Source organism: Ursus arctos, unplaced genomic scaffold (genome assembly GCF_023065955.2).
Source record: "Ursus arctos isolate Adak ecotype North America unplaced genomic scaffold, UrsArc2.0 scaffold_23, whole genome shotgun sequence".
Lineage (NCBI taxonomy): Eukaryota > Metazoa > Chordata > Mammalia > Carnivora > Ursidae > Ursus > Ursus arctos.
In genome coordinates, this window is record NW_026622908.1 from 4,938,545 (window position 1) to 4,949,628 (window position 11,084).

The 11,084-nt window shown below is 42.7% G+C and overlaps 1 protein-coding gene across 5 annotated transcripts in view; it reads right to left on the reverse strand.

The window, feature by feature from the left end:
• Positions 1–4,928: 4,928 nt before the first annotated feature.
• The window catches only part of RRAS2 (RAS related 2), a 71,638-nt gene continuing 65,482 nt past the window's right edge, over positions 4,929–11,084 (reverse strand). For all 5 annotated transcript variants that reach the window (XM_026486765.4, XM_026486768.4, XM_026486766.4 and 2 more), the window contains 2 exons: positions 8,268–8,386; positions 4,929–6,448 (listed from right to left, as the gene is read on the reverse strand). In XM_026486765.4, coding sequence (XP_026342550.1) covers positions 6,361–6,448; positions 8,268–8,386 — 207 coding nt within the window. In that variant the 3' untranslated portion in view covers positions 4,929–6,360. The remainder of the gene's footprint in view (positions 6,449–8,267; positions 8,387–11,084) is intronic.

Consider the following 11,084-nt stretch of genomic DNA (forward strand, 5'->3'; position numbering starts at 1 on the left):
TGCTGACCACCCCTTGGCTTCTTTGACAATAGTCTCCTGGTTCCCTCCAGTTTCTGGCTGTTTCTCTTAGCTTTCTGCTGCCTTTTAATGTTTTATCCCCAAATGATCGTCTTCCCAAAAAATTTTACCCTTGGATCTTCTCTCAGATGAACTCTTTCTACTTCAATCCACTCCCACCTCCTCAATCACCAGCTCAAAATAGATAAATTCCCAACCTGCACTCGCAGTCCTGGCCTCTTCTTTGGAGCTCCAATCCCCATCCCCAAATGCCTCCTGGACTCACCCTGCATGTAACTGCCACGATCACCATGTATTTCTACCACCAGAGTTGCCTGTGTGCCCTGCTCATTCATCAGATGGTTTTTCTGCACATGCCAGGCAATGTGGGTAAAGCACCAAACATAGCAGACGTGCTTCTGCCCTCACAGGGCCTATGACACTCAAGTATAGATCAGATGAGACAAAGTCATCACAGATGCCTACGTGTCCCTAAGTAAATACAGGGCGATGTGGTGTTACAGGGAGCTGGTCAGAGAGGGCTCTCTGAGCAGGTGGCATCTGAATTAAAAGCAAAAGGATGAACACCTCATTGGAAGAGTCAAGTGAATCAACGGTCTGGCAAACACGGGCATGCTACGGGGTCTAAGAAAGCACATCAGCCTGAGTGTGCGAAGCAAGGAGAGGACAGATCCTGCAAGGGGCCTGCTTTGTACACTACGGGAAGGAATCTGGATATTAGTCCAAGTGCACTGAGGTGAGGACAGATTTTAAGCAGCAGTGTAACATTTAATTTATGGCCTAAAAAAGATCCCTTTAGCTGTATTTACAGAACAGCTTTGGGGGGGCAAAATGCAAATAAAAAGACTACTTCAAAAGCCATTGCGATAACATGGGTGGCAGAACAAACTGGAAAGAGACAGATTCCATGACTCCAGTAACCTCTTACCTGACCGCCCTTCCTCAAAGCCGCACTGCTCTGTCATCCATACCACTAGATTAGATCCAGGCACTCCCTGTTCAGAATCCTTGGCAGTTCCCCACTACATACAGAAGGGCCATCCTATTTAAAGCTCTCCACAACCCCAGCCCAGTCTACTTTATCATTATTTTTCCCCATTGCACTTAAAATCCTTTTAGATTAAGGTTCCAATCCCAGAATACTCCTATATTCTGCCAACTCTGTGTCTTTGCCCAGGCTTTTCCCCAGCCTTCCTTCCTACCACCTTTCCCCTCGCCTCCTCCCCAGCGGAGATCCCACCAATCCATCCAGCTCTGGCTAAAGCACCACTCCTAATTAAGCAGCTCCCTCAGATCTTCACGAAGGAACCCATAACACCTGCAGGACCGGACGGCTCTGTGAACGCTTCTCACTCTTGCTTTAACTACAGCCCTGGCATTTGTCTTCTCGCTCACAGTCTTCCTCCACTAGGTATCGAAGTCTGTAGGAAGGAAATGCTCCACGTTTACCCATTTTCCAGAACACCTAATGAAGTCTTGCAGAAAGACATCTGTTCAAATTAAAATGCCTTTTTTCTAAAAAGCTCCTTGAGGCTTTTTATATGCAGTTACTGGTAAAATACTCTTAAGTGGTCAAGTGATATTGAAAGTAACCACTTAATCACCATCTCGTCCTATTATCTGCAGCTGTTTAATGGGGTCATTTATGTGCAGGAATGGGAAAAGAAATAAATTAAAACTAGTGATGAAAAGTCAGAAGAGGAACAAGATAGACCTGATATATATAGAACCTTGTTATAGCAAAATTTTTTTAGTATTTATTTATTCATGAGAAACAGAATTTATAGCAAATTTTAAAGTCAAATGATATAGGGACCAATTTATATGATAGAACTTCGATGCCCCAAATTTAGAGGAATCATCAATGTAAGATGTATGTTAATAAGGCATAAAGCCCAACCCTAAACAGATAATATAGACAGAAAATTCCTAGGACAGAAATTCATGACTCTCGATTCAGGAAATACTGTTTGAAAGAATTTTCACATGTATAAAGAGAAAAGCTCCTACAGCTGAGAATGTGATCTCGAATGCTACATGTGCTACCGAGCAGGACTGGCAAGCCGTGGCCCACGGATCAAATCCAACCTGCCATCTGCTTTTGTACAGAATAGTTTTTACAATTTCAAATGAATTTTTTTTAAATTCAAAAGAAGATTAATATTTCATGACATGTAAATGGTATGAAATCAGGGGCGCCTGGGTGGCACAGCGGTTAAGCGCCTGCCTTCGGCTCAGGGCGTGATCCCAGCATTCTGGGATTGAGCCCCACATCAGGCTCCTCCGTTATGAGCCTGCTTCTTCCTCTCCCACTCCCCCTGCTTGTGTTCCCTCTCTCGCTGGCTGTCTCTATCTCTGTCAAATAAATAACTAAAATCTTTAAAAAAAAAAATGGTATGAAATCAAATTTCAGTGTCCCCACATAAAGTTTTATTGGAACACAGCCACATTCGTTCATTTATACACTGTTTATGGCTGCTTTGGTGCTACAATGGCAAAGCTGAGTAGCTGGGACAGAGACCGTAAAACCCACAAAACCCAAGGTGATATTTATATTTACCATATGGTTCATTACAAAAAAAAAAAAAAGCCAATCCCCCAACTATAGAGAAAAAAAAATGGTCACACAGACAAGGACTATTCATGTCACAAGACTGGCCATTCTTTGTTTAAAAAAAAAAAAAAAAAAGATTTCAAGTCATAAATTAAGAGGGCTACAAGGCACCTCTGATTGTGTGATAGGTATCAAATGGGAGAGACTTCAGCTTCCAACAGAGAAGTAGCAGGAACCAGATTTACCTTCTTACCCTAGACAACCAGAAAATTGGAGTTAATGTGTGAAACACCTATTTTCAACCATTATACACCAGACAGCACAGGACTACCATCCCTGATGGAAGAGAAACAAAAAGGTAAGCCTTAAGATTGCCCTGACTTTCTGCTGAGAGGCACATTCCAGATTGCAGAGCAGATGGGGGATTCCAAGCAGGGCATAAATGTTTCCCTAAGCTGAAAAGACAGACACTGGAGATCTGTCCCAGACACCGGGAGTTTGAGGCAGCTGAAAGTTGCAGGACAAAGTTCTGGAGGGGAGAGAGCTACACAGAAAAAAAGAACAAAAATATGCACAGGGTCAGCAAGTCTTCGCTGGGTACTAACATATGCATGCATGCGAAGTACAGGATGAAACTCTGGAAGTTGTGCAAAGGGTGGTCCAGGAGCTGTGGAGAGAACGGCTCCCCAGAGCTCGCAGGGGCTGGGAACTGTTTGGTTCCCATTAGCCAAACTGGAGAGTCCTCACTGGTTACACAGGGTATTCAGTAGAGACACTAAGAGCCTCGCACCTTAGTAGAGCTGAACCATCCTGGGGGTTGGGGGGTGGGAAAGGTACTTGAGACTGTGTAAAGTTTAAAAGCAAGCCTTGAGGGGCGCCTGGGTGGCACAGCGGTTAAGCGTCTGCCTTCGGCTCAGGGCGTGATCCCGGTGTTATGGGATCGAGCCCCACATCAGGCTCCTCTGCTGTGAGCCTGCTTCTTCCTCTCCCACTCCCCCTGCTTGTGTTCCCTCTCTCGCTGGCTGTCTCTATCTCTGTCGAATAAATAAATAAAATCTTTTAAAAAATAAAATAAAATAAAATAAAATAAAATAAAATAAAATAAAATAAAATAAAATAAAATAAATAAAAGCAAGCCTTGAAAGGATTAAACTGAACTACAAGTAAATTAACTACGGGGTGGGAGAGGACTTTAGATGAAGACAACAAAATCCAGGCGCCCAACAACAGATAATATACAATGTCCAGCATCCAATCGAAACTTACTAGACATGCAAAAAAAAGAAACAAAAACAAACAAACAAAAAAAACCCAGAAGAATGTGACCCATACCTAGAGAAAAATCAGTCAACAGAAACAAATCCAAAAATTATAGAAATAAGGACTTTGAAACGGCCGTTATAACCATGTTCAAATAGTCAAAGCAGCCTTTCTCGATTCCCCCAAGGATGGTACCCAACTAGAACCACCCTAGATGCACTGAAGAGAAGTTAACTCCTTGCACACCACCGGCAGATGACATATTAGACTCGGTTCCCCGGGAACTCAGTTAAGAGGGGCTGGATGAGAGAACCACATGAGCAGTGAGAGAGATGGAAGATGTAAAAAAGAACCAAACAGAACTTCTACAGAAGAAAAAAGAAAACACAAGGTCTGAAATGAAAAATTCATTAAATGTGATTAACAGCAGATGAAACAACCAGAGAAGAAAAGGTTAGGGAACTTGTAGCAACAAAAAGTATCCAAAGTGAAGTGCAAAGAGGAAAGAAAAGTAAACTGATATAACAGAATTTAACCCTCAAACTGCTTTGCTATAAATCGTCCACTCAGAATAAAATTTAAGGTTTCCCATTAAATCTACCTATTACGCAGACAATCTCTTGTTATCTTAAGTTACCTATGATAAATAAATGTTTCCAGCTGAAAGTTCTAACAAGGATATGCGAAAGCACTAGAGTTATCAAAACCCACAGGATAACTGTGCTACCTTCCCGGGCAGTAATTTCAAGGAGCATTCAAATAAACGTGTGCGCTCCACTTCCGCTGTTTCCGGCTCCATCTTCAGAGGGGAATACGTGTACGTACTCGCCCTCCTCGCTCCCTCAGAGACGGCGTTTCTGTCAGGGACACTTCATAGAAGTTTAAGAAATACCAACTCAAGAAAATTTTCAGGAAACCCTTAAGAACACCAAGCCATTTCACCTCAGGTTCACCTGCTAAATAAACCAATACGGATTTTCAGATTCAAACCCTAAGGCACTGTTGGAAAAAGGCACAGAACTAGCTACTAAAGTAAGTTTCCTCTTCCAACACTCATTCAAGAAACCACCAAAATAACAAGTCATCAAGCCTCATCTTGTGATAACAGATCAATTTTAATTCTAGCACCTGAAGCTATACAAGGGTACGCCTTATCGACTTTATGGGACTGTTGTACACGTTCAGTAAAGTGACAACTGTGCAATACCACTTAGTATCTCACAATCAGGAACATACTTTTGAATTGTTTAAACACAATCCACAGAATTAAAAACAAAATCAGAAGCCATCCACAGTTACACTAATTGTCAATTAAAAGTTTTACACTTACTACTTGATATAACAGCCAATACCTAGTACGGGGTATCAAGAGTGACTTCAGATTCTCATCCTGTTGTATCTACGGAGAAGGTTTCTCGAGTAGGTACGTGACTGGCCAGAGGTGGGCACCACCAGGACCAGGACCAGAACGGCAAGTAAAGTTCTACTGGTTTCTGTAGTTTTCACTGTTTTTTTTTCCTTTGTCAGTTAAAAGTGAACAGTGAGAATTAAATACTTATCTTTACATATACACAAGGTATGCTGTGAAAGCATATCTGCTTACAAACATATAAAAATACTTGTTAACTAGTTTGATAAGAAAATAATGTATAAAAGTATATAGCAAAAACATTAATCATCTCTGACCTCGGAAAGATCAATTCCATATTTTATATTACAAACAAAAACGGTTTTAGTTTTTTTGAATCCCTTATCCAGAAATACTTGAAAAGGAAGACAGACAGAAATTATTTATTTTTACTCTTGACATGGCTATGAAAAGAGTTAACTTAAAAAACCAAGACTGAAATGCCTAAGTCCAGAGTAAGTCCAAATATTTGGCCACACAGAACATTATTATCATCTTCAAGAGGGGAGCACTTAATAAAGGCTTCATACGCAGTTTTTAATCTATAAATACAATAGGCATTTTGGTATTTTGGCCACTGGAAAACAAAGGCTGTAGCATCGGTAAAGGTCTGAGATGTCTCACTTTTGTGGATTCAATTCAGTGTATTTAAGGTTAACGAAAGTTGACATCGAAATTTTTAGAGATAGGCAAAAATTCACATTTTAAAAAAACTCCTCACGTTTCTATTTAGAGTAACAATAGGAAATATGATTCCAGAAGTTAAAAGTTATTTCACAACCTATGACTTCAGCTTGGCAAACAGCTTCGGTTCCAAAACTGATTCATCCCTATTAAAATGTAAGCCCTTAAAAAAGAATGTGTCTGTGTATATAGATGAGTATTTTTAAGGAATCAGATAATCTTTGAAGCAGCCTTAGTGTTTCCTTTAAATCTGTCTGGAAATGACCATAGGGTTAGCTTCACAGAAAGGATTAGCCAGCTTCTTGGTCTAAGGCTACCACGGTGATCATTTGTCTAAGGCCAGAAAGGTACCAACGTGATGTGATGTAAACCATAAAGAGAGAAGGAGAAGGTGAGGGCTTTTCCTGGCAGTTGGTAGCTAAAATTCAAGGGATTCTTAGAAAATGACACAATGGCAGCCTTTCTTGTCTTTTTCTTTCCGTGTTGGTTCTGGTGAAGGAGGACATTCCTGCTCCTGAAATTTCCTGTAAGACAGAAAAATCTACATATAATTGTCTTGCTGGTAATATTACAAATATATTATTTTTGGACAAGCCTAGTTTATGTGCATATGCTTCTCAATTTCAACTAGGGAATCAAAGCAAATCTTCAAGGGGAAAAAAGGCACAAATGTTTCAACACCAGCATAAGCAGAGCTGAGTGTCACCCATAGGCGAGTCTGGAATCAGATGGAGATACTGAACTCGACGACCTCTAAGTTCCCGTCCCAATCTGAAATTTCATGACATAAGGTATCCTTCAGAATAAGCGTCCACTGTGGCGCCTGGGTGGCTCAGTTAAGTGTCTGACTCTTTGCTCCAGCTCAGGTCATGATCTTGAGGTCGTGGGATCGAGCCCTGCGTCTGGCTCTATGAGGAGCCAGCTTCAGATTCTCTCCCCCTCTCTGTCCTGCTCACTCTCTCCCTCCCAAATAAATAAATAAAATATTAAAAAAAAAAAAAAAGGCAGCAGCATCCACTGCTAGGGGAGAATATAAAGTAGAGGTACGCAGTTCCTATGCCCGTTGGCCACTTACTGGCCACAAGTCAGCAGTAGACCAGTCAGCTGACCTCTGTGGAGCCTCAGTTTTTGAGGAGGGATCGCAGAACTCTACCGTCCACAGCTGCCAGCAGGATTTAGGAAGATCTTGTTATGCCGAAAGGCCCATCGGTGCCTGGCATAAAAAGCCTCCTCACTCCAGACTGACTGACGGATACGGACATGGATTCTGAGCATCGGAACCGAGGACAAAATACTTCAGAAGGCAGTAAACGTCCCGAAGGTGCGGACTCGTGCGCACGCGCGCGGGCTGAAAGCCGCAGCACCCAACCGGACCGCTCAGGCGGCCGAGGCCCGCAGTCGCCACACCCGCGGGGCCCGCGGCGGGGAGCGGCCTCACACAACGGAAACCGCGCTCATTTAGAAGCGCAACTCGTACTTTCAGCGAACTACTGAGAAGGGCCTACAGTCCTCACTTTCCTTCCCTCAGAGCGAACGCCCCCGCGGAGGGCTGACGGGCACGAGCAGCCCGTGGCGCGGACGCCACCGCCCGGCCGCACGCGCAGCCTCACGGAGCCGCGGCGCCCGCAGGCCGCGAAGAATCCGCTTGAACCCGCCAGCGACTCTCACACAGACACGAACTCCGGGGACCTCCCCCGTCCCCTCCAGCTGCCCGGAGCCACGAGCACTGAGGCCAGCCGACAGAAAACCCCGCGGTCCGTGACTCACACTCCGCCCGGCGAACGGAGGCCGGCGCTCGCTCCCTGGCTCGCTCGCGGCCGGGAAGAGGCAGGGAGGACGCGAGGCCGAGGAGCACGGGCTCTGGGATCGGAGACAGACTCAGTCCCTGCCCGGCCGTTTAAGGCCGGAACTCTGAGCGAGTTAACTCAGCGGCGCGTCCCCGCCTCCTCACCAAGCGCGAGGAAGACTCCGTGTCCAGCGTCCCGGGCTGCGGGGGGGCGCGGCGCGGTTCCGCACGGGAGCGGGGGGCACTGAGAGCCAGACGCCTTTGGGAGCAGCGCAGATTCTTCTCGAGATCCCTAAGTGTACGCTCTCCTTCGATACAATGAAATCTGGTTTCATGTGTAGAAAGTACCTAGTGTATAATACGTCCCTAATTACAATCTGTAACACGCCGCGGGTGTGAACTCCTAGCGCGGAAGCGCTTCTCCGTACAGCTTCCTCTTTCTTACAGAAAACACTGAATGGCCAGCTCTCTCTCAGCTACTGGTTTTAAAAAGCATAGTGTGATTACCTGTCAAATGCAATAAATTAAAACAAACACCTAAGATGCGTTTCGCTTACCTTATGACCCGGACAAGTTCATGGAAAGCTTGATCTACGTTCATCCTAATCTTGGCTGACGCCTCCATGTAGGTTACCTTAAGCTGTCGTGCTAACTGCTGTCCTTCTTCCTGTGTTACCTGAAATTCCAAGAGTTGTATTTGAGGTACAGAGTTAAAAATCAGATGTGCTCCATCTAATCCTTGGCCACGGACGGTGCTGCTAATCCAGCCAGTGGCCAACCTGCTTTGTCATAAAATAAACCAAGAGACTCCCAAGCTCAATACATACTGAAGGCCAACCCTGAAGAACAACTCAATGATGAAAATATGACCATGCAACAAGACTGCAGTCTGGTGATTACTCAAAAAGTAGTATATGCAATGGTGATAAATTCTGGGAAGGCAAAGTACAAGGTGCTAGTAGATTCTATAATCCTGTTGGGCAGACCAGGAAAAGCTTCCCTGAGGAATGATATTTAAACTAAGAACTAAATAGACAGTATGGAGTGATATGGGCGTGGGTAAAGAAAGTATTCCTGACAAAAGAAACGGCAGGTGTGAGAGCCACTGTGGGGCAAAGGGGGGCAGTGCACTTTCCAAGTTCCAGGAACTAAAAGAAGTCTAGAAAAGCTTAAATACAAGAAGCCAAGAGAGAAAATAACAAAGAGGTGAGAAAATAACTCTCAAGGATGGAAGCCTCGCGAGGCCATGGGTCTCCCTCATCTCTGCATTCCCCAATACCTGGTACATAGGAGATGCCCAATAAATACATGAGAAAAATGAGTCATGATTACAATCACGATGCCTTCCTTACACCAGGATGTGAAGGGTGGCAGAGCTAACAACCCAAAATGGCAGGACAGAGTAAGAAACATAAAATGAATATAATGCCCTATATGTTTTCAGTGTAACAGGTTGAAGTCATGACATTTACCAAAAGCTGCTAAACTACATCACATTTATGTAGTGTGGCTGAAAACTAGTTTTCTGAAACAATGACTTTGATTTCTGTCATTAGCACAAAAGTAAACACTTGCAGAGAAGTTAGAAACTATAGACTGGGGGAGGGGGTGGACTCAGGGACCCATCGCCCGTAGAGAACCACATTCTTCTGGTCTTTTTTCAATGATATACCTTTATCTCTACAAAAATAGGATCATGATTTTTGTGTATGTTATACCCTGGGACTATGTTAAACTCACTTGTCTGGGTATTCTTTTGTAAATTCCATAGGCATTTCTACAGGATCATGTCATTTGCTACTAAAGACGGTTTTGTTGCTTCCTTTCTGATGTGCATGCCTTTCATTTCTTTTTCTGGCCGGACCTCACAGCCTAGCACATTCGGTGCTGTGCCAGGAGCATTCAGTCCTTCCCCGTGAAGCGCCCTGTTCGGTGTAGGGCTTCACTGCACGTGCCCTTTAGCACGTTAACAAAGTTCCTGCTATTCCATCTGTAAAGAGTCTGCAACAGTATGTTAAATTTTCTCAAATGTTTTTTTTCTTCATCCACTGAGATCGTGATTTTTCCACATTAGTCTATTAATATGCTGAAATGTGTTGATTCATTATTGCCTCTTAAATCAACACTGCATTTCTGGAATAAACCCCACTTGAGTAATGATGCGTTGTCCCTTTCATACATGTACTGTTAAATCCTACTTACTAAAATTTTAAGAATTTTTACATCTGTGTTCGCAAGAATAATTGGACTACAGTATTCTGCAATCTCTGGCTGTGGTATCAGAGTAACGCTGCCTTCATATGAGGAGTTGGAAAGAATCCTCTCATCTTCAATTTTTTGGAACACTTTCAGCAAAATCAGTTTGGCATAATTCACCAGCAAATCCACCTGAGCCTCGCGTCTTCTCTGAGGGAAGGTTTTTAGAAGCAGTTGAATTGATTTTAAAGATACAGCACTATTCAGGTTATCCATTTTTTTTTCTTGAGTTTTGGTAGTTTGTGTGCTTTTTAAGAACTATGTCTATTTCATCTAACTTGCTGAATTTATTGGTATAAAGTTTCTTTATAGAATGGTATTTCTTGATAGCATATTTCTTCATCCAGTATCTATTATCTTTTCAGTATCTGTAAGATCTGAAGTGATGGAATCTCTTCCATTACTAATACTGATCATCTGTGCTTTGCTCCTTTTAAAACCCGGTCATTCTGGCTAGATATGTCACTTTGACTAATCTTCTAAAAACCAGATTTACCTTTCTATGGATTTTTTATTTTCAATTTCACTGATTTCCATTATTATTTCCCTTCTTCTAATTACTATGGTTTTGATTTGCTTTGTTCTTCTAGTTTCTTAAGGTAGAGCTAGTCTTTGAATGGAGACTTTTTCTTTTCTAATAAGAACCACATAATACTATGAATTTCTCTATACTTTTTATTTTGGTAGCATCCCAAATTTTGATATGTTGTGTTTTACTTATAATCAGTTCAAAATACTTTATTAATTTCTCTTTTGATCACTTCTTTGTGCCAAAGGTTAGTTGGAAGTTTGTTGATTTCCCCATATTTAGAGGTCTCCTAGATAGGTTTCTGTTACTGATTTCCACGTTAATTCCACCATGGTCAAGGAACATACCTGGCCTGACTAGAGTCCTTTTAAGTTTACTGAGACTTGTTCTCATTTCGAAATCATGTGTACTCTGCTGTAGTTGGGTGGAGCGTTCATGAAATGTCAGTTAGAATAAGTTGTTCAATAATGTTATTCAAGCTGCCACGATCCTTACTGATTTTCACTCAACTGAGAGCAGTGTTAAAAATTCTGACTGTTGAGTATGTCAATTACTTGTTGCAGTTCTTTCAATTTTTGCTTTAAGAAGT